Genomic DNA, 24,893 nt, shown 5'->3' with positions numbered 1-24,893 from the left:
GACGGCCTTCAGCTGGTCTATGGAGACCAGACGGCCTTCAGCTGGTCTATGGAGACCAGACGGCCTTCAGCTGGTCTATGGAGACCAGATGGCCTTCAGCTGGTCTATGGAGACCAGACGGCCTTCAGCTGGTCTATGGAGACCAGACGGCCTTCAGCTGGTCTATGGAGACCAGACGGCCTTCAGCTGGTCTATGGAGACCAGACGGCCTTCAGCTGGTCTATGGAGACCAGACGGCCTTCAGCTGGTCTATGGAGACCAGACGGCCTTCAGCTGGTCTATGGAGACCAGACGGCCTTCAGCTGGTCTATGGAGACCAGATGGCCTTCAGCTGGTCTATGGAGACCAGACGGCCTTCAGCTGGTCTATAGAGATCACCAGGCCTTCAGCTGATCTATAGAGACTCACTGATTTTCCGCTGGTCTATAGAGACCATCCCCGGACTTCAGCTGGTCTATGAAGACCCACTGACATTCAGCTGGTCTATAGAGACCACCGGGGCTTCAGCTGGTCTATAGAGACCACCGGGCCTTCAGCTGGTCTATGGAGACCAGACGGCCTTCAGCTGGTCTATGGAGACCAGACGGCCTTCAGCTGGTCTATGGAGACCAGACGGCCTTCAGCTGGTCTATGGAGACCAGACGGCCTTCAGCTGGTCTATGGAGACCAGATGGCCTTCAGCTGGTCTATGGAGACCAGACGGCCTTCAGCTGGTCTATGGAGACCAGACGGCCTTCAGCTGGTCTATGGAGACCAGACGGCCTTCAGCTGGTCTATGGAGACCAGACGGCCTTCAGCTGGTCTATGGAGACCAGACGGCCTTCAGCTGGTCTATGGAGACCAGACGGCCTTCAGCTGGTCTATGGAGACCAGATGGCCTTCAGCTGGTCTATGGAGACCAGACGGCCTTCAGCTGGTCTATAGAGATCACCAGGCCTTCAGCTGATCTATAGAGACTCACTGATTTTCCGCTGGTCTATAGAGACCATCCCCGGACTTCAGCTGGTCTATGAAGACCCACTGACCTTCAGCTGGTCTATAGAGACCACCGGGGCTTCAGCTGGTCTATAGAGACCACCGGGCCTTCAGCTGGTCTATAGAGACTATTCGGCCTTCAGCTAGTCTATAGAGACCATCCGGCCTTCACTGGTCTATAGAGACAATCCGGCATTCAGCTGGTCAATATAGGCCATCCGGCCTTCAGCTGGTTTGTATAGGCCATCCGGCCTTCAGCTGGTCTATAGAGACCACCGGGCCTTCAGCTGGTCTATAGAGACTATTCGGCCTTCAGCTAGTCTATAGAGACCATCCGGCCTTCACTGATCTATAGAGACAATCCGGCATTCAGCTGGTCAATATAGGCCATCCGGCCTTCAGCTGGTTTGTATAGGCCATCCGGCCTTCAGCTGGTTTATATAGGCCATCCGGCCTTCAGCTGGTCTATATAGGCCATCCGGTCTTCAGCTGGTCTATATAGGCCATCCGGCCTTCAGCTGGTCTATAGAGACCGACTGACCATCAGCTGGTCTATAGGGATCATCCGGCCTTCAGCTGGTCTATAGAGATCATCATCATTTAGGGAGTTATAGCCATTTAAAATAATGTATTTTCCATTCGCTAAAAAGTAGGTTCCCCTGTCTTTTCCGCCAAATACGTCAACTGTTTATTTCTTTGGCGATAATACCTGGCCGCCATAAAACATAAAATAACCGATCAATGTCGATTTAATCGGTGTTAAATCGAAAATTTGTAGTTTCATTAAATTGCTACTGTGGTGTTATTGGCAACAACGACAACAAGAAAAAAAACCCACCCAAACAAAAGATAAACCACAAGCGGATCATAAAACAAAACAGCTCTCCATTGAAATTTTTGTGGAGCAAAAGGAAAACTTCCAACGTTCGACAACAATGCATTGGCCCACAGAGGAAAATTGCAAAGAAAAAAAGTGGATTATAGATCCCGGTAGCAGCGGAAAAAAAATTGTCGTACGATCAACTGGTTGGGTCTGGCTGCCTCTGCCATCTAACGTTACTTTTGTAATGCTCAACGAGCGCAAATAAGTGAAACCGAAATGTTTCGACTAGTTTTAAATTTCGAAAGCGGCGGCAGCAAAAAAACAGCTGTAGATTGGCTGCCAGAGTTGAAAACAGAGATTAGCAGTAGCTTGTGTTTGGTTGTTTGTTGCGGGCGATGCTTTTGCTCTGTTAATACAAATTGCGACGTCGCTTCGCACGCTTGCAATAAACGTTAAACGCTTGTCAGGCAACTGCCAGTGAGCCAACCCAAGCAACCAGCCAGCCTGCCAGTTGGTGCGAATCAGCAACGCACTTCAACTCTCAGTCGTTGACGGTGACTCGCAAGCTTAGGACGGTATTGATTTTTAAGCGAAAAAAACGTGATTTTATTTTCAAAATTCAAGTAAGTGTTGGACAAACCGACCGACCGATGAACCAACAACTCCAACAGTACTACCACAAAAAATAGAAAAAAAGAAAAAAACCGATTGAAGCGGTTTGTGCTCCAACGTTCGCCAAAATCAAAAGCAAGAAACCGCCATCAACTATCAGTTTTCGAGAAAGTCTGTGTGTGTGTGTTAAATCAGGAACTTGTAGACCACTCCATATTTCCAACAACAATAGTAAAAAATAATAGCATTCCACCTCCCAGATCGATCGATCCATTGACTGACTGGTAGAATTGCTGCAGCTCTTTCAAGGTAAACAAGAAACGAAAAAAATGCACTGCCCGTCACTGGGTATTACTTTTGTGTAAAGAGCAAACCACTTTTATTTGCCGATTTCCTTATAAAAAAAAAATCTTTAAAACAAAGTAACTAAATTTAAATTAACAACATGTTCTGGTGGTTGAAGTTATTTAAAACCAAAACTAATTTGCATCAACAACTGGTTTTGAATTTTGCAAATAAATAATAATTCGAAAAATAAGTGGTAATGAAAGACAAAGAGTTTATGGGCCAGAAACAAAATATTCCATTGTTGTGATTGAATGGGTGAGCAAGTCCTTGGAGATCCTTTTTAGAAATTCGAATCACAATTCGATCCACAAAGCCTTATGGCTATAGAGGGGATATATCATTTGATAGACCAAATCGAAGTAACTGTTCTTCTCTCGTTGAACGAAATCCGTAACAGGTCATTTAGAAACCATCTAACGGTGTCCATCCATCTGACAGACATGCTGGCTGGTGCAAAGCATAACTCTCGATGGGAGTACCCGATTTTGTCGAAATTTGGTACATGGCAATACTTTTACAGAACTTATATCGAATTCGAAGATGAGCAATATCAGACCACAAAAGTTCAAAATTGTCATGGACATTAATTTACCTCAAATACAGGATGAGATAAAAAAAACAGCAACAAAGTCAAATGCCATAATTTTTACATTTTTATACCCTACAACACTATGTGTATAAGTTTGATTGGGCCAAAAATTATGTAACACCTCGAAATATTGGTTTCCCACATAGGAAAGTATATATGGATCTTCCTATCTCGCCGAGCTGAGTCGATCTAGCTATGTATGTCCGTCCGTCCGTCTGTCCATGTTAATTTGTAATCACTCTACAGGTCGCAATTATCGTCCGATCTTAACGAAATTTAGAATGGAGGTGGGGTTCGGGCCAGAATAGAACCCTATTTCTTTTGGAGATGATCTCTTAATATTTAGGGGTTGAAATGGACCAAATACTGAAAAATTTCCTGATTTTGCAGTTGCTCTACAGGTCGCAGTTATAGTCCAATCGACGCGGAAGTTAGCATGTGGCTAGGGCTTAAAGCTGGGCAGAAGTCTTCCAATTTTGATGGTAATCGGGTAATATTTAGTGGGTGAAAAGGCCATGACACTTGTGTTAAATAAAATCAAATTTTCCATTAAACCGCGAATATTTTTAATCAGGTCAATCCTGACCGTTACGTAGATGCCGATAGTAAATATATCGGATATATATAGCGAAATATGTACAATACATATATACAAAGGAAGGGGATGTTAGCTAAAATGATTATATCTCAAGAATGGCTGAACCGATTTTATCAATTCAGAATGCCCTCTTGGCATAAGAGAATAAAATCTAAAAAAATCGCATAAAAATGTACCAATAATGGTGTTATTACAGACTTTGTAGCATTTTGTGACATTTTTTTATTTTTTCATATTTTTTATCGCATGCGATTTTTTCAATTTGACTTATAATATTGAAATGTACATTTTGTAAAATTTTTTCACCTTACAACACGGGTTGGGGTTATTATATACAGATTGCAATTATCGTCCGATATTCACGAAAATTTTCACAAGGGTAGGATTAGGCTCAGAAGAGTTATTGTTTTCAAAGATGAGCGCAATATATTTAGGGGTTGAAATGGACCAAACACTGAAAATGTTCCTGATTTTGCAGCCGTTATAAAGTCGCAAATAGAAAAAAATAGGGAAAAAATACCAACATTACTTACAGGCGATATCCGAAATACACAAAAGGCGAACTTCTGGCTTTTTTATGCTGATTTCGTTGATGAATATAGCCAAATATCGTAGACAAGCAAATAATATAGATGGGTCTAAATTTGTAGATGCAGAACGGCTTCTTGCTTTTGGAGATGATCGCAAAATATTGAGAGACTCAAGTGAACCAAAACAGAAAAAAATTACTGATCACACAACTGAAGCCAATCGACATACCTGAGAAGAGAGTTAAGGATAGGGAAGAATTCTAGCTTTTTGGATGACCATTGGATTATATTTCGCTGTAAAATCGAACACAACAACTAACAGCACGACGGAGTGCGCAAATGTCACTGGTCAAAATGGTAAGGGCAATATCTGGGCAGTGCTCCATGACAAAATTTCAAAAGCGAAATCTTCCAAAATGGACTTGGACATAAGGGTGCTTCTAACATATTGTAGTATTGTAGGGTTTCACATGGTCGGCCCCGCACGACTATAGCCTTTGCTTACTCGTTTTTTTTTTAATTTTATTGGATGAAAGCAAAAAATATCGGAAATAGCATCAAATTTTAGAATAACTTTAGATTTGTTCGAATTGGTAAATTTGGTACGAATTATGGCCTTCAAACGGTCAATGAAACCATCACACGCTGCCCGAATGTTACTCTGCGGTGTTTTGGCCCATTCCCGGCGAAGCGCTTGCTTGAGGTGATCGAAACTTTAGTATTTTCCAAAATACTCCAGACACAATAGTCCAACGGATTGGTATCCGGAGATTTTGGTGGCCGTTGTGCGCTGAAAATGGAGCGAGGAACCTCATTTTGTATTCATTCTTGGGTGGCGCGTGCTGACTGCGATATTGCTGAGTCCTGTTGAAATGTCCAAGGTCTACGGCCAAAATGTTTGCGTGCCCAAGGCTTGAATACACCCTCCAGAATATTTTCGCGATAATTTTCGGCATTTATTATGATGCCACGGTCGATTAATACGAGCGGAGAGCGACTATCGGCTGTTATGGCGGCCCACAACATCACCTTGGCTGGCGCTTGAGTTCTGGTGGCCAACCAAAGGTGCACATTTTCAGCAGACCTCTTTGGCAAGTAAACACGATCATTTTGTTTGTTTACAAACTGCTGGACAACGAATGTTTTCTCATCGGAGTTGGAGAAAACCAAATTCGGCAGTTCACCACTTTCGCCCAAGCGAAGCAACTCTTTAGCTCTTTTAAGTCTATTTTCTTTTTGGTGCTGTGTAAGTTCTTGCACTTTTTGGAATTGCAATGGCTTTACCCCGACCTAATTTTTTAATATTTGCCGAATGGAATATTGCAATATGTTCAGCTCACGAACCATCTTTTGGGCCACTGCGACGCGGGTTTCGATCGTCGTTTTTTTACTTTTCGAGCCATTTCAGCTGATTTTGCTGTTTTCTTCCGTCCACTTCCATGACGTCGGGCTATGCTACCAGCATAACGGTAACGAGCGATGGTACGAGACACAAAAGATTTATTCACATTTAAATGCTGGTGTGCTGTAACGATAGCCACTTGTGGTTTTCCAGCCAAATATAAAGAAATCACCCTATTACGCTTGAATTCCATCACGAATAACTCTTTTTCTGGAAAATTCTCACCAAAATGCTGTTGTACGCTTGTCAACAATATAATGAGCTGTCACTGGAATTATTTAAACAGCTGTCGGACGAATGGCTTAGAAATGGTAGCAGTCTGAAGTTGGTTGCAGTTTTTTCATCTCACCCTGTATAAGGTATTTCACTGGCTGGCATTGAAGAACCAAACCAGCAACCATAATTCGAATGGGTTGCATTCCTACGTATTTTCAAATGTTTTACACCCTCATGGTGGAGATTACATAACACAAGTTCGGCCAGCATAAAATTAATGCCTTGTTACTTGTTAGAAAAAATATTTTTCAAAATTTTGACCCTTTTGTAGGAAAGGTAACGAAAGTACCGATATTGTCCAGACCAACGACTAACACAAATTTTTCGAAGTTCGAAGATTCAAAAAAATTTAATACTTCCTTTGAAAATTTTTAACGATTCTGTGGATGAGAGAGAAGGAATGGACCCTCCATATCCCACATTTCAGAGTGGTTGCGATATTTAAAGTTGCGATATTTAAAGAATTAGAGAATCATTTTCCATTGTAGGAGAGGTATGAAAATTCAATATATTTTTACTTTTCTGAGGCATGGGCCAATGTTGTACCTTGGGCCAATTTCGTATCTGATCTAAGACTGCTACAAATATTTTCATGTGTGAAGTCATACAAATTCGAATACTCCCTTCGCTCGGCTCTGGCTCCATCTTCGAAAATGATCTAAGTTTTATTTAAATATTACGACATGAAATATTTGGGCCAGATTGGGTTCTCCCTTTGAGAGTTGTCAGGTGGATAAAATTTCCAAAATAATAATCCTTCGTGACATGTCTGTTTATGTTCAGCACCTGATTTTTTGCCTATCCTCCAAAATGTACACCATAATTGAGTTCCACAAAAATGCCGTGTTTCGTTTTGGTTTAATACTGCGTACGCTCTTTTTATTGCGGCAATTGAACTTTGGCCATAAATTTTAAGAAATTTTTGACCTAATATTGTGATTATCGTATCGCTTTAGCCGAAGAATTTTTCAGATATCAATACTCAAAAAAGCGTGGCCTTAGAAAACAGCAACACAAAAAAGGGGGCCACACATTTTGGAGGTATATACTTTTCAAAATGTTGTCCTCACTCTGCAGCAATATTTCCATTACAAATGCTAATCAAAATCTGTTATTCTCAAAAGATATGAACTAGAGATTTTGTTATCGTTATTGCCCCTGCAATTACCCATTCACCATATGTATAAAAAATGAAAGCGGCAAAAGCGATTCTTCTTATCGGAAATCAATCAATTTGGACAAATAACAAAGCGTGTACCACCAAATAAGCGATAAGGGCAAAAATTATTTATGTGAGATTCGTAGTATATTTGATTTATGATAAGTTGTATTTTAATTTGTTCGCAATGCAGTTCTAAAATTAGGAAATTTATTCGAAAATAAAATATAACAAGTTTGAAAGCATCAGTCGGTTTTGTCGGCGGATTGTATAACCTCAGTCATTCAAATTGTTGACCCTCTATAGAGTAGTTTCCGATGGAGTGGGTCAATATTACTCTCAGCCATATGGCATTTGATACGACCAAAACGTTTCTCATCGGAATAAAGGTTTGAGACCCTAGGGACCAAATCCGTTTCAGGACATTTGGAGTTGATCTAGAGTTGTCCGTCCGTCTGTCTTGCTGACTGGCTGGTGAGCACGACAACTCTCGAAGGGAGTATCCGATTTCGCCCAAACTTGGTACATCGTAATATTATTGTTAAACTTAGATCGAGTTCGCAGATGAGCAATATCGACCCACTCCTTCTGGTACCTCTCTCAAAAAAGGTCGAAAAAATACCATTTAAAACAAGAAAAGATCATTCAAAGTTTGCAAATGCCAATCTAGGTATTAGTGCTATATTGGGTGCGAAAATGGATAATATTGGCTCAACCCATAAGGTACCTTTCCCCCAAGGTTCGGAATTTTGAATAATTACGACTCTAATAAACTGCGAAATAACTATACGATTCTCTTCAAATTTCACAAATCCCAACATTTTCGATAACACATATGGATATGATGTGAAGGTAATATATATCGAACCAATCCTCCTGGCAATCCTCCTGGTGAAAAATTTTGAATAATTAAACCTCTGATAAAATGCAAAAAAAAAAAACATCCGATTCTCTTCAAATTTCACACATACCCAAATTATTGATAATACAAGATATGGTGTGAGGATGGGATATCCAATGGTCATCCAAAATGACCATTCCTTCAGGTTCAATTTGTTGGAAACTTTGCAAATCCCAATATTGGTATTAGTGCTATGTCAGGTGTGATGAAAATGGACAATATTGGCTCACCCCATCAAGTACCTTCTCCACAATGGGTCGGAATTTTGACAAGCCTCCCATTCTCTTCAAATTCATGTAACCCATTATTTTTACTAACGAACTTTTTGTGAAAATTAAAGATATCGGTCCACTCCTTCTGGGACCTCCCCCACAAAGGCTCAAAATTTTGAATATCCATAAAGTTTAGAAAACGAAATTAACATCCAATACCATTCAGACTTGGCACATCTCAATATGTCTACCAACACAAGATCTGTTATAAAGATGACAGAGATCGGACCATTCCATCCTGTACCTCCCCCTCAACGGGACGGGATTTTAAATAATTACAACTTGTATAAAATGCGCCATAACCATCCGATACTCTTCAAATTTCTTACATCCCGACATTTTTGATAGTGCAATATATGGTGTGAAGATGGAATGTGTCGGACCTTTCCTTCTGGTACCTCCCCCACAACGGAACGACAATTTTGAACCATTAACATTTCTCATGAAATGCGAAATAGACATCCGATTATCTTCAAATTTCACACATCCCTACATTTTTATAATACAAGATCTGGTATGAAAATTTAATATGTCGGGCCACTCCTTCTGGTACCTCCCCCACCACGGGTCAAAAATTACCTCTTTAAAAAATGTTCCCCGAAATGTCAATATTTAAGAAGTTATGGCCATTTTAAAGTATGCTAATTTTTTTCTTTAAAAAAGTGATCAGAAATAATAGCTAAAATCTCCGAAATGTCAATATTTAAGGAGTTATGACCATTTTAGAGTATGTTATTTTTCCTCTTCAAATTTTTGAATAATTATAACTCATAAAATGTGACATAAGCATCCGACTCTCTTTAAAATTCACACATCCCCACGTTTTTAGTAATACAAGACATTGTGTGAAGATGAGATATATCGGACCACCCCTTCCCCCACAAGGGATCAAAAATTTTAGAATAATTAAATCTCTCATAAAATGCGACATAAGCTTCCCATTCTCTTCAAATGTCATGTATCGCAAAAATTTTACTAACGCGAGATTTGGTGTGATGCTGGACAATATCGGTCTAGCCTTTCTGGTACCTCGCCCGCAAAGGGTCAAAATGTTAGATATCTAGGAAGCACACAGAACGCAAAATTAACATCCAATTTTTATTTCAAACCTAGGACGTGTCAATATTTCTATGAGCACAAGATCAGGTGTGGAGATGGTAGAGATCGGACCATTCCTTCTGGTCCTCCTTCACAAAGGGTGAAAAATTTTGAAAAATATCTTACAAAAGGCGAAATAAAAATTCAATTATTTTCAAATTTCACACAGCCCAATATTTTTACTAGCGCAAGTTCTGGTGTGCAAATGATAGATATCGGTCTAGCCCTTCTGGTACCTCCCCCACAAAGGGCCAAAAATTTTGAATACCTATAAAGCACATAGAACGCGAAATAAGGCATCCGATTATTTTCAAACTAAGGACATCTCAGTAATTCTATGAGCCCAAGATCTGGTGTGAAGATGGTAAAAATCGGACCATTCCTTCTGGCCCTCCCCCACAAAGGGTCAAAATCATTATAACTCTTAATGAACTCTTTTGAATAATTCTAAATGCCATTCAATTCAATCATCTCTACAGCTTTGATTATTTGAAGTTCATTTCAAATTTCGAATTTTTTTTTCCAAATTCCTAAACGAGTCGAAAATAGTTTATAAGGCTTGATTTTTTCTGGGGGCCTTGTTCTTATCTAAATTAGAATTCACGAAAATATCTTATTTGGCATTTTATCATTTTTTTATTATTTTTTGGTATGCGATTTACAATTCTAACCCCATGGTTAGTTTTTTTTTGGACCTCCTAATGAGGATTATATTACGGCAAATTTGGATCACACCTTCTAAATCTTATCATGAATACGGAAAGTGAGAAAGAAAGGAAACACAACAAACATTTTTTTTTATTAAATTAACAGCTCGTGATGCCAATCAACCTGACGTGTATGGAAAAAAGTTGGGGGGGAGCTAACAAATATTTGTGTACGAGTATATCATAATTGGTTAATTGCCCTCCGTACTTACTTACTTCCAGCTAAAGATATTCTTTCTACTAAGGGTCGTAAAACAAAAATTTGTATTTTTTTGTTTTCTTAGCTAATGATCCCGCACCGTTTTAATCTTTATGAATTCTTCCACGTAAATTTGAGAACACAAAAAAAAACAAAACAAAAACTGTTGTTGCCAGCAAGGTGGTTGGAGATTGAAATGGATAAGGGGGCGGGCGGCTACTTCAACTTACACATTTGTTACCAGCATTTGTTTCAAATTAGCTGTTTGTTGGCTTTCTAATTCTGTCAATTGCTTAGATTATCTTTATGGCAGTTTTTATACCCTCCACCATACTATGGAGGGTATATTAACTTTGTCATTCCGTTTGTAACTACTCGAAATGCTCATGTCAGACCCAACAAGGTATATATATTTTTGATCAGCATAAAATTCTAAGTCGATTTAGTGATGTCCGTCTGTCTGTCCGTCTGTCGGTCTGTCTGTTGTAATCTTTCGAACGAATTGAGATAGAAGGCTAAAATTTTGCACACATGTTTATTTTTCCAGTAGGTAGGTTAAGTTCGTAAATGGACCATGTAGGTCCATGTCTTCGTATAGCCCCCATATAACGGTATTTTGATGATTTTAGCTACATTATTCACCGGAATTGTTTCAAATTTGGTATTTGAAGTTCGTAATGGATACTACAGCCTATGACACAAAATTGTCTGTGCAGGTCCACATCTTCGTATAGCCCCCATATAACAGTACCTCCCTATATTCGGTATTTTGATGATTTCGGAATTGTTTCAAACTTGGTACTTGAAGTTCGAAATAGATACCACAGCCTATGACAGAAAATTTACTGTGCAGGTCCACGTCATCGTATAGCCCCCATATAACGGTACTTCCCTATATTCGGTATTTTGATTATTTTAGCGACACTATTCACCGGAATTGTTTGGTATTTGAAAATTTGGTATTTGAAGTTCGTAATGGATACTACAGCTTATGACATAAAATAGTCTGTGCAGGTCCACGTCTTCGTATAGCCCCCATATAATGGTACCTCCCGATATTCGGTATTTTGATTTGATGATTTTAGCAACATTATTCACCAGAATTGTTTCAATTTTGGTACTTGAAGTTCGAAATAGATACCACAGCCTATAATAGAAAATTCTCTGTGCAAGTCCACGTCTTCGTATAGCCCCCATATAACAGTACCTTCCTATATTAGGTATTTTGATGATTTTAGCGACATTATTAACCAGAATTGTTTCAAATTTGGGATTTGAAGTTCGTAATAGACACTGCAGCATAAAACAGAATATGGGCCATGTAGGTCCACGTCTTCGTATAGCCCCCATATACCGTACCCCCCGATATTCTGTATTTTGATGATTTTAGCAACATTATTCACCGGAATTTTTTCAAATTTGGTATTTGAAGTTCGTAATGGATACTACAACCTAAGACAGAAAATTGTGTGTGCAGGTTCACGTGTTCATAAAGCCTCCATATAACGGTACACCTCGATATTCGGTATTTTGATGATTTCAGCGACATTATTCACCGGAATTGTTTCAAAATTGGTATTTGAACTTCGTAATGGATGCTACAGCCTATGACAGAAAATTGTCTATGCTGTTCCAGGTCTTCGTATAGCCCCCATATAACGGTACCTCCCTATAATAGGTATTTTGATGATTTTTACCGACATTATTTACCGGAATTGTTTCAAATTTGGTATTTGAAGTTCGAAATAGATACCACAACATATGACAGAAAATTGTCTGTGCAGGTCCACGTCTTCGTATAGCCCCCATATAACGGTACCTCCCTCTATAATCGGTATTTTGATGATTTTTACCGACATTATTTACCGGAATTGTTTCAAAATTGATATTTGAGGTACCAAGGGGATAGTAGAGCCTAAGACAAAAAATTCTCTGTGCAGGTCCACGTCTTCGTATAGCCCCCATATAAGAGTACCTCCCCATATTCGGTATTTTGACGAGTTTAGATACAATACCCACCGAAATTGTTTGAGATGTCGTATTTGAACTTCGTAATGGATGCTACAGCCTATGACAGAAAATTGTCTATGCTGGTCCAGGTCTTCGTATAGCCCCCATATAACGGTACCTCCCTATATACAATATTTTGATGATTTTAGCTACATTATTCACTGGAATTTTTTCAAAATTGGTATTTGAAGTTCGTAATGGATACTACAGCCTATGACAGAAAATTGTCTGTGCAGGTCCACGTCTTCGTATAACCCCCATATAACGGTATCTCCCGATATTCGGAATTTTTTAAGGATTTTATTTTTTGAAAATTTCCAAATTGGTTCCAAATGGTGGAGGGTATTCAAAGTTCGTCCCTGCTACTGCTTTTTAACTTGTTTTGTTTGTAATAAGTCATATCTGGTGTATTGTTACAACAATTCCCGCCAGATATAACTGTAACTTAATACTTCTAACAATCTCCATGCCATTTTGTTTCGGAGGCCAATTTTAGGAAAATAACACAATTATAATTACATTGAAAGAAAATTCATATAAGTGGCACAATATCATAAATATAGAACCCGCTCCGCAGATGTTGAAAGTCAAGGTAACTGTTGAGCCCCAAATACAACATTTTCCCTCCCCCTCGCCAAAGTCTTTACCTTGCGTACTACGCTTCGATCCACAATATTTATCCACAATGAAACGTTTATCGTAGCAATTTTGTTTTTGTTATATTGCAAATTATTTAAGTTAATATTAGCAATAATTGAAGCGGTATTTTTTGCCCTGTTGACAAACAAAATAAATAAATAATTGAGCGATACTAATGAGGTATATAAATAAGTGATGGGCTATGAAGAGGCAGCCCACCACCCCCAAGATGCAAACGTAATATAGATATTAGATACGAGAAGTGGGAGTATATCTTGTCAAATTGTCATAATGACCGATAATAATAGGGATAAAATGTGCACACACATGAACTTGATGTGATAATGCCATAAATGAAGATATCACGCGGAAATTGGTGTTTATAAATATTTTAAAATATTTTGTGATTCCTAGATCAAAGTATTTTTTAGGCCGACCTTCCCCAATTTATTGAAGACATTATAAGAAGATCGCACACAAAGAATACCTCGTGGTTTTCTATCGCAAATGGACGACTTCAAGGTCTTCAAATCAACAACCTTAAGGCTTTCAATTGAAAATAAAGAAACCAAAGGTTCTCTATAACAAATAAAATAACTCAAGGTCTGTTCAGGCAAATAGAACATTTCAAGATCCTTACATTAAGGTCTAAAGCCTGTGGAAGATCTCTGGGTTTTCTATAACAAATAGAAGACATCAAGTAATTATGCCCACGGCCATATGGCTGGAGAGGGTTTATATCGAGTGGGCGAGGATAAATTCCATCTACACTCTAGATCTTGTGTTCGCAAAAATATTGTCATGTGTGAAATTTGAAGATAAAAGGAGGTTTATTTAGCATTTTATGAGAGTTAAAACTATTTAAAAATTTTAACCTCTTTGTGAGGCAGGTACCAGAAGGGGTGGGCCGATACATTCAACGTCAACTTCACACCAGATCTTGTGTTGTAAGATATATTGGGATGTATGAAATTTCAAAAGAATCGGATGCTCATTTCGCGTTATATGTGAATTTGGTAATTCAAAAATTTTGACCCATTGTGGGGGAGGTACCAGAAGGCGTGGACCGATATAATCGAATTTCACCCCAGATCTTGTGTTAGTAAAAATATTTTTATGTATAAAATTTGAAGGTAAACGGATGCTTATTTCGCATTTTATGAGAGTTATAATTATTCCAAAAAATGTGGACCCGTTGTGGGGGAGGTACCATATTCACACCAAAGTTTGTGTTGGAAGAAATATTGGGAGGTGTCCTTATTTCGCATTTTATGAGAGTTATAATTATTCCAAAAAATGTGGACCCGTTGTGGGGGAGGTACCATATTCACACCAAAGTTTGTGTTGGAAGAAATATTGGGAGGTGTCCTTATTTCGAATTTTATGAGAGTTACAATTATTCAAAAATTGTTAATGGCTGGGGCACACAACAACTCTCGAATAGAGTATTTGATTAAATTAAAACGTGGTATATCGTAATATTATTAATAAACTTAGATCGAGTTCAGAGATGGTACACTACTTCTGGTACCTCCAAAAAAAAGTTCGAAATTTCCAAAAAAAAAAAATATTTTAGTGAACAGTATAGTATAATCCGATTTTGTTCCAACTTTGCAAATCTTAATATTTTCATCAATGCTTCGTCAGGTGCGAAAATGTTCAATATCGGTCCACTCCATCAGGTACCTCCTGCAAAGGGTCAAAATTTTGAATAATTACTAATTTTGAAATTGTCTTCAAATTCCACACATCCCTATATTAATATTAACCCAAGGTCTGGTGTAAAGACGGAATATACCGGTCCACTCCTTCTGGGACCTCTCCCACAAAAGGGTCATGGTAAAAATCTGCTTGGACTGACGCTTCAAACGCGGTATGTCATTAAGCGATGTGACATCTCTGTCAAAAGTTATGGCGTTGCCAGATGGGTCCGTCGAATATGGACAACCCTGTACCTCACCTACAAAGGGTCAAAATTTTGAATAAATATAACTCTTATAAAATGTGATTTAAGGCTCGATTATCTTCCAATTACACAGATCACAATATATTTGTTAACCCAAGATCTGATGTGAAAATGGAATATATCGGTCCACTCATTCTGATACTTCCCCCACAAGGGTCTGAATTCTGATTAACCTCCGATTCCATTCAGATCTGGTACATCTCAATATTCCTATCAACTCAAGATTTGTTATAAAAATGGTAGAGATCGGACCATTCCATCTGGTACCTCCCACTCAAAGGGTCAAAGTTTTGAATAACCAAAATGATCATAAAATCCGAAATAAGCACCCGGTGTTGTTTATATTTCACACTTCTTAACATCTTCGATAACACAAGATCTGCTATGAAGATGGTAGAGATCGCACCATTCCTTCTGGTACCTTCCCCACAAAGCGTCAATATTTTGAATAACCAAAATGACCAAAAAATGCGAAATAAGCATCCAGTTCTCTTAAAATTTGGCACATCCCATTATTTGCTGTGAAGAAGGAATATATCGACGTACTAACTTCCCCGCAAAAGGTTCAAGATTTTGAAATATGATATACCAAAACGTGGGCCTATATATACTATGTTCCGCCACCGGAACTAGAACTCATTACGAACTACAAATACCAATTTTTATACAAATCCGTCGAAAAATGTGGCAAAAATCATAAAAATACCGAATATCGGGAGGTACCGTTATATGGGGGCTATACCAAAACGTGGACCAATTTACTTCGTTTTCAATAACAACCATCCAAGACATAATACAAAATGTTCTGCTAAATTTGTAATCTATACTTCAAAAAAAATGGACTGTATCGTGATTTTAACAGACAGATAGGCGGACATCGTTAAATCGGCGTAGAATTTTATACTGATCATGAATATATTTATAGTTTATGGAGTCTACGACGGATATTGAGGGATATCACAAACGTAATGACAATGTTCATATACCCTCCTTTTCAAGGTGGAGGGGTATAAAAAATAATGATATTTTCTAAATTCCTGGACCTGTAACTGAAAATCCAAACCTCATTCCGGGACTTCAGTGCGACAACGTTTTACAACAAATTCCATAATGACACCACCAATAATTTGTCGCCACTATTTCCACATTTAACTATTTTGTATTGTAATTTCCTCCCACTCCTCTCTTTCTACTGAGCAAACTCTCTCTCTCTTTCCATTTCAAAATCATAACAAAAATTAAATTTAATTTATTTAATTTTATTTACAAAATCCATTCAAACGAACATCAATCATTGTTTACGCCGTAATGATGCTGATCGTTTGGCGTGTTGCTAATAGCCACAGAGAGTTCGTGTTGGAAATCGTTTGAAAATTTTAATAATATTTGTTTGTTTGTTTGTTCACTCATTACAGATCAATTGCTGCTTTCATCGTCTGACCGTCGCTTCAGCTCATCACCGTCCAAGAGTTTTGTGCGTGTCTCAGGGTGTTATTTTTTTTTTTGCATTCGATTGTTCGATTTGCATGGACTGCATTTCACAACATTGTTGTAAGCTGTTTCTCTTCGAGTAATTTATGAAATAAGCCAACATAGAAACGCAGCAACATGGAAAAGGAAAATGGCCAACATCAGTTGGAGGCATCAACATATGATCCGTAAGTACCAACATATATATCTTTAAAGATTTGAAGGGAAATAATGGAGATTTTTCTCTCCAACACTTAAAAAAAACAAAGCAAAGAGAAAACATCGAAGTTTTCTGAAGAAAATAAAAGACTTCAAAGTCTTCTAAAGAAAAGAAAAACTTCAAGGTATTCCATAGAAAAGAGAAGAGCTCTAGGTCTTCTATGACCCCATAGAAGAGCTCATAGATCTTCTATGGCTCCATAGAAGAGCTCATAGGTCTTCTATGGCTCCATAGAAGAGCTCATAGGTCTTCTATGGCTCCATAGAAGAGCTCATAGGTCTTCTATGGCCAATAGAACAGCTCATAGGTCTTCTATGGCCAATAGAAAAGCTCATAGGTCCTCTGTGGCCAATAGAAGAGCTCATAGGTCTTCTATGGCCAATAGAGGAATTCATAGGTCTTCTATGGCCAATAGAAGAGCTCATAGGTCTTTTAAAAGGGTCGATAGAAGACCCCAAGGTCTTCTATAGCGTATAGGAAACATCACGGCCTTCTCTAGCCTATAGGAGACCTCACGGTCTTCTATAGCGTATAGAAGACCTCAAGGTTTTCTATAGGATATAGGAGACCTCAAGGTCTTCTACAGGATATAGGAGACCTCAAGGTCTTCTATAGGATATAGGAGACCTCAAGGTCTTCTATAGGATATAGGAGACCTCAAGGTCTTCTATAGGATATAGGAGACCTCAAGGTCTTCTATGGTCAATAGAAAAGCTCATAGGTTTTCTGTGGCCAATAAAAGAGCTCATAGGTCTTCTGTGGCCAATAGAAGAGTTCATAGGTCTTCTATGGCCAATAGAGGAATTCATAGGTCTTCTATGGCCAATAGAAGAGCTCATAGGTCTTTTAAAAGGGTCGATAGAAGAGCTCAAGGTCTTCTATAGCGTATAGGAGAGCTCAAGGTCTTCTATAGGATATAGGAGACCTCAAGGTCTTCTATAGCCTATAGGAGACCTCAAGGTCTTCCATAGCATATAGGAGAGCTCAAGGTCTTCTATAGGATATAGGAGACCTCAAGGTCTTCTACAGGATATAGGAGACCTCAAGGTCTTCTATAGGATATAGGAAACCTCAAGGCCTTCTATAGCCTATAAGAGACCTCACGCTCTTCTATAGCGTATAGGAGACCTCACGGTCTTCTATAGCGTATAGGAGACCTCACGCTCTTCTATAGCGTATAGGAGACCTCACAGTCTTCTATAGCGTATAGGAGACCTAACGGTCTTCTATAGCGTATAGGAGACCTAACGGTCTTCTATAGCGTATAGGAGACCTAACGGTCTTCTATAGCGTATAGGAGACCTAACGGTCTTCTATAGCGTATAGGAGACCTAACGGTCTTCTACAGCGTATAGGAGACCTCAAGGTCTTCTATAGCATATAAGAGATCTCTAGGTCTTCTATAGCATATGGGAGACCTCTAGGTCTTCTATAGCATAGAGGAGACCTCTAGGTCTTCTATAGCATATAGGAGACCTCTAGGTCTTCTATAGCGTATAGGAGACCTCAAGGTCTTCTATAGCATATAGGAGACCTCAAGGTCTTCTATAGCATATAGGAGACCTCAAGGTCTTCTATAGCATATAGGAGACCTCAATGTCTTCTATAGCATATAGGAGACCTCAAGGTCTTCTATAGCATATAGGAGACCTCAAGGTCTTCTATAGCATATAGGAGACCTCAAGGTCTTCTATAGCATATAGGAGACCTCAAGGTCTTCTATAGCATATAGGAGACCTCAAGGTCTTCTATAGCATATAGGAGACCTCAAGGTCTTCTATAGCATATAGGAGACCTCAAGGTCTTCTATAGCATATAGGAGACCTCAAGGTCTTCTATAGCATATAGGAGACCTCAAGGTCTTCTATAGCATATAGGAGACCTCAAGGTCTTCTATAGCATATAGGAGACCTCAAGGTCTTCTATAGCATATAGGAGACCTCAAGGTCTTCTATAGCATATAGGAGACCTCAAGGTCTTCTATAGCGTATAGGAGACCTCAAGGTATTCTATAGCATATAGGAGACCTCACGGTCTTCTATAGCGTATAGGAGACCTCATGGTCTTCTATAGCACTATAGGAGACCTCATGGTCTTCTATAGCACAATAGGAGACCTCACGGTCTACTATAGCGTATAGGAGACCTTCTATAGCATATAGAGACTTCAAGGTCTTCTACAGCATATAGGAGACCCTCTATAGCATATAGGAAACCTCACGGTCTTCTTCAGCATATGGGAGACCTTAGAATCTTCTATAGCGAATAGAAGATCTCACGGTCGTTTATATGACATAGGAGACCTCAAGGTCTTCTATTGGCTCTAGAAGACCTGTGCGTCTCGTCCTATAAATAAATTTCAATATTTTATCACCGGTTGATATAATTTTTTTATTTGTTACGTTTTAGTTTTAGTTATTTGTTACGTGTAGTCCTTTATCACTTTTATTCGGATGTGGAAATATCTTATATCCTACCCACATCTAAAAATAATTGGATATACCAATTTAATAATTTACTTGATTAATTATTTCCCACGTGTTGCCTACTTGATTGGCCTGCACTTGCTTGTGGACATTCCCAAATTTATGACGTCCGCAGATTACCTTAAGTGGCATTAATTTGTTAAAAACGGCACATGTCAATAACAGCTCTGGACACTAAATTGGCTCGTGTTATTTTAATCAAACCACCTCCAAGCACTTGCTGCACGCACTTTCTCAACCGCCCACGTAAAAATTTCTCCCGGCTCAGAGGTTCTTTCCATTATGCGCTCATGATGACAGCGAAAAAAATCTGAATTCTATGTTAAATCTTTTTAAATTAGGTAATTGAATGTCAGTCATTAACTTGCCCGAGATAAACGATGTTGTGATGAGTTATCATAAATTTCCAAGTAGAGTAGGAGGTGTTTTTGGGGGGTGCGTGGAGAAAGGTAGTGATCATAAACGTGTTGTTTTTTGTGTTTGCAGATCTCTTATCACAGTTTGCCTTCAATGAAGGTAATATTTTATGTATTTGTTTTTTTGGAAGCAAAACGGAATTTTTTTCTTCGAATTTTTTTTTTCGAGATAATGGAAGAGTAGTAAACAAACAATTCAGATCTTAATTCCCCTTTCCTTAGATATCACGTGTAAAATATGCAAAATTTGTAGTAAAAAAATGGTTGTTGTTGTTGTTGGATAGTAATTCTGTTTATCTCCATGTAGCTGTTGAGGTAATCAAATGAGATGATTTTGTTTTCTGAGTAATTTTTGTTTTCCTAAAGCGATTTGTTTCCTAGTTCTTAATTGTCTGGATAATTGAACAAGAATGTGTTTCTTTGTTTGTAGCGTTTTTTGTTGTTGTAATTGTTGTTCTAGTAGCGGTAAGAGGCTTGGCCCACAAAAAACCATGTGAGGTAAATGTAAACCGGATTGAAGTCCAATGGAATGTTGGGCACAAAACAGCTGCAGGGAAAAAAATATCAAAGGTGGAATTTTTATAAACATTTCTGAAAAATAAACCTTTGTTCTTTAATTTATTATGGGGTATGCAAAATTCTTTTCTTCAGAGACTGATATTGAAATGCGATCAAGAATATTTCTTCCTTTGAGACTATCGCCAAATAATGAGGAATTAAGGGAGATTTTAACCTGGAATTGAAACGACTTAAATTTGCAAAAGAAAACGTATACACATAATTTTCACTTGTAATATCCAAATTTCGGATTTAATTTTCTTAAAAACTATTTAACTTAGATATATGCTTTATTTTGAAACTTGTAGTGACATTTTGTGTAGAATATTTCTTCTTTTGACACTTTTTGCCTAAAACGAAATTTTATGTTACTTTCAGGCCTCAACTCGAAAAAAGGTCGGGGAAAATTGTTCAAAAAATTAGGGAGTATTTTTACGATTTTTTGGGCAACATTAATGACAATATTTTCTTGGTATACTTATGGTGAAATTCTTCCTTTAGTGACTTATGGTGAAATTTCATGGGAAATATTTTTGTCTTTGGTCCCACCCTTCTAAATTAGTGTTTTGTAATAGAATTTAACATTAATTCACATTAGGTGCAAAATTTGTCGAAAATACAATTTTTTTTGTAAACCAAAATTGATTTTTGTATGATACATATTTATATAATGCATAAGTATACAAATTTCTTTTGTTAAGAGACAGTTATTGAGATATGATCCACAATAATTCTTCCTTTGAAACTACCGTCACAAAATGAAGTCCAAATGGAAATTTTTGACTTGCAATGGAAACGTGTAAAATTTGCAGTAGAGAACGTATACACATTATTTTCACTTGTAATAACCGAATTTCAAATTTAATTTTTCTTAAAGGCTATTTAACTTAGTTTATTTTGAAACTTATAGTGAAATTTGGTGTAGAATATTTCTTCTTTTAACACTTTTTGACTAAAACGAAATTTTATGATACTTTCATGAACCAAATCGAAAAAAGGCCAAGGAAAAATTGATTGAAAATTAGGAAATATTTTTGCGATTTCTTGTACAACATTGATGCATATATCTTCTTGATATAAAGTGAAGATAGAGATTCATTTTCTTTGGTAAAATTTCATGCGGAATATTTTTGTCTTTGGTGCCATCCTTCTAAATTAATGTTTTGTAATAGAATTTATGGTAAATTCACATTAATTGCTAAATTTGTCAGAAATAAATACAAGTTTTTTCTTGAAAATCGTTTTCTTTATGGTACAATTTTTTATGGCACATATAAGTTATACAAATTTCTTTTGTTCAGAGACTGATATTGAAATGTGATTTGTAATATTTCTTCCTTTGAAAAATTCCCAAAATATGAAGTATAAATGGAAATTTTTGCCTTGGAATGGAATCGTGTTAAAATCGTAGTAAGCAAAGTAAACACATAATTTTTACTTCCAATATCCAAAAATTTCGAATTTAATTTTCCTAAAAACTGTTTGACTTTGAAACTAGTTTATTTTGAAAGTTGTAGTGAAATTTTGTGTGGAACATTTCTTATTTTGATATAATCCGCCTAAAATGAAAATTTAAGTTACTTTTAGGCGTCAACTCGAAAAAAGGCCAAGGAAAATTTGTTTAAAACACTAGGAAATATATTTAGCGATTTTGTGGGCAACATTGATGCATATATATTCTTGATACAAAGTGAAGATAAATATTTATTTTCTTTGGTGACTGATGGTGAAATTTTATAAGGAATAATTTTGTCTTTAGTGCCATCCTTCTAAATTAGTGTTTTGTAATAGAATTTAACATAAATTCACATTAGGTGCTAAATTTGTCAAAAATAAATACATGTCTTTTCTTTCAAAATTGATTTATTTACGGCACATTTTCTTATGGTACATATTAAGTATACTACTTTCTTTTGTTCAGAGACTGATATTGAAATGTGATCTAGAATATTTCACCCTTTAAAACTTTTCCCAAAATATGAAGTATAAATGGAAATTTTGCCTTAGAATGGATTCGTTTTAAATTTGCAGTAAACAAAGTAAACACATAATTATTGCTTGCAATTTCCCCAAACATCAAATGAAAATTCCCGGAAAACTATTTAAATTAGATATATGTTTTATTTTGAAACTTATAGTGAAATTTTGTGTAGAATATTTCTTCTCTTGATACCTTTTGCCTAAAAGGAAATTTTATGTTACTATCAGGCTTCAATTCAAAAAAAAAAAAAAAAAAAAAAGCCGGGGAAAATTGTTCAAAAAGATTAAGAAATATTTTTGCGATTTTTTGGCCAACATTGATGCATATATTTTCTAGATATAAAGTCAAGATAGATATTACTTTTATGGTGAAATTTAATAAGGAATATTTTTGTCTTTGGCGGCATCCTTCTAATTTAGTATTTTGTAATAGAATTTAACATAAATTCACATTAGGTGCTAAAGTTTTCAAAAATAAATACATTTTTTAAAGTAAACCAAAATTGATTTTTGTGGTACATTTTTAAGGTACATATTAAGTATACAACTTTCTTTTGTTCAGATACTGATATTGAAATGTGATCTAGAATATTTCTTCCTTTAAAACTTTCCTCAAAAAATGAAGTATAAATGGCAATTTTATCTTAGAATGGAAACGTGTTAAATTTGTAGTACAAAACGTAAGCACATCATTTTCACTTGTAATATCCGAATTTCAAATTTAATTTTCTTAAAAACTATTTAACTTAGATATATGATTTATTTTGAAACTTGTAGTGAAATTTTGTGTAGAATATTTCTTCTTTTAACACTTTTTGGCTAAAACGAAATTTTATGTTACTTTCATGTATCAATTCGAAAGAGGCCGAGGAAAATCTGATCAAACAACTAGGAAATATTTTTGCTGATCAAACAGCTAGAAATATTTTTTGGCACCATTGTTGCATATATCTTCTTGATATAAAGTGAAGATGGAGATTTCTTTTCTTTGGTGACTTATGATAAAATTTTATGAGGAATATTTTTGTCTTTGGCCCCATCCTTCTAAATTAGTGTTTTGTAATAGAATTTAACATAAATTACCATTAGGTGCTAAATTTCTCAAAAATAAATACAAGTTTTTTCTTTCAAAATCGTTTTCTTTATGGTACAATTTTTATGGTACATATTAATTATACAAGTTTCTGTTGTTCCGAGAATGATATTGAAATATAATTTAGAATATTTAAGCCTTTGAAACTTTCCCCAAAATATGAAGTATAAATGGAAATTTTGACTTAGAATGAATTCGTGTTAAATTTGCCGTAAAAACTCTAGACACATAATTTTCACTTGCAATATCGCCAAATTTCGAATTTAATTTTATGAAAAACTATTTGACTATGATATATGGTTTATTTTGAAACTAGTAGTGAAATTTTGTGTAGAACATTTCTTCTTTTGATACAATCCGCCTAAATTGAAAATTTAAGTTACTTTTAGGCGTCAATTCAAAAATGATAACAAAATTAGGCAATATTTTTGGGTTTTTTTTTGGGCAACATTAATCCAAAGATTTTCTTCATTTATAATAGAAATAGAGATTTTTCTTTGGTGACATATGATGAAATTTGATGAGGAATATTTTTGTCCTTGAAGTCATCCTTCTAAAATGATCCTTTGTTGGAGATTTTTGCACAAATTTACAAAAAAGTAAGGTTTTAACACCGAAATGTGTTTTTAAAATATATAAATTCCTGGCGTTTAGCTAAGATTTAGACTTTTGACGTCTTCTACGACCTATAGTAGAATTTTATGACAAATATTTTTGTAGAACATTTTGACCTGTTACGATACCGTTTAAAGAAAGTTTTTAGCCATATTTTAAAAAAAGTACCCCCTTATTGACTCGCGTCAGGGTTAAAATTGCCCACCAAAACATTTATCGTATTTTTGTCTCTAATATTGCCAAAGACACTATGTACCTAAATGATCGGATTCGGAAAATTTTGAAAATTGAAAATTTCCAAAGGTGTGGAGGAGAGGGGAACTTTCCCTCCTCTATTTCGGTTACTTTTCGATGAGAAGTTCCAAAAAGCCGATACATGCTCGATTTTTCCCGTAATTATTTTTGTGTTGCACAGTGTTATTAATATAGATCCAATTTGTTGTAGAGCCCTTGTATAAATATGCTATTTCGAGTCTACATAGTCTACAGACTCTTTACAAAGGGTCACAAAATTACAAATTGGTCTGGGAATTCAAAACCTTTTATGAACCGCGCATACCCTTCCTATTCCCACTGAATATAATTTTTTCATAGCACTTTCCATAAAAAAATTACTCCATTATTTTTACAACGAACAATTATTATATAATTCTCCATACATCTGTATGACATTTTTACACCAACATTAATCAGATCCCAGTACTTTGTTCACTACTTCACAAAAAATGTATTTCCCCTCTAAAAACCGAAATAAATTACATTTGTTTATTACACAAATGTTGTTGTCACCTGACATCTTTAACAATACGCCTGCCACATCCACACAACAATATAATAAAGCAATAAAATTAATGAATTCTCACTCACCGTCTCTCTCTTTGGCTGTGATGTGTGACTGGAAATAATTAGAGTTAGCCGTTTGATCAGATGTTAATGGCAAATCTGTCTGGGG

The 24,893-nt window shown here is 36.7% G+C and overlaps 1 protein-coding gene across 2 annotated transcripts in view; it reads left to right on the top strand.

Annotated features, from left to right (window-relative positions):
- Window positions 1–2,236: 2,236 nt before the first annotated feature.
- Window positions 2,237–24,893, top strand: part of LOC101894398 (sialin) — a 43,127-nt gene continuing 20,470 nt past the window's right edge. The window contains exons 1-2 of one of the 2 annotated variants that reach the window (XM_059119556.1): window positions 2,237–2,421; window positions 16,520–16,762. In XM_059119556.1, coding sequence (XP_058975539.1) covers window positions 16,713–16,762 — 50 coding nt within the window. In that variant the 5' untranslated portion in view covers window positions 2,237–2,421; window positions 16,520–16,712. Of the gene's footprint in view, window positions 2,720–16,519; window positions 16,763–24,893 lie in introns of both variants that reach the window. The other variant, XM_059119555.1, reaches the window with a different exon arrangement.

Source organism: Musca domestica, unplaced genomic scaffold (assembly GCF_030504385.1).
Source record: "Musca domestica strain aabys unplaced genomic scaffold, Musca_domestica.polishedcontigs.V.1.1 15, whole genome shotgun sequence".
Classification (NCBI taxonomy): Eukaryota; Metazoa; Arthropoda; class Insecta; order Diptera; family Muscidae; genus Musca; species Musca domestica.
This window is presented reverse-complemented; position numbering and strand designations above follow the sequence as displayed.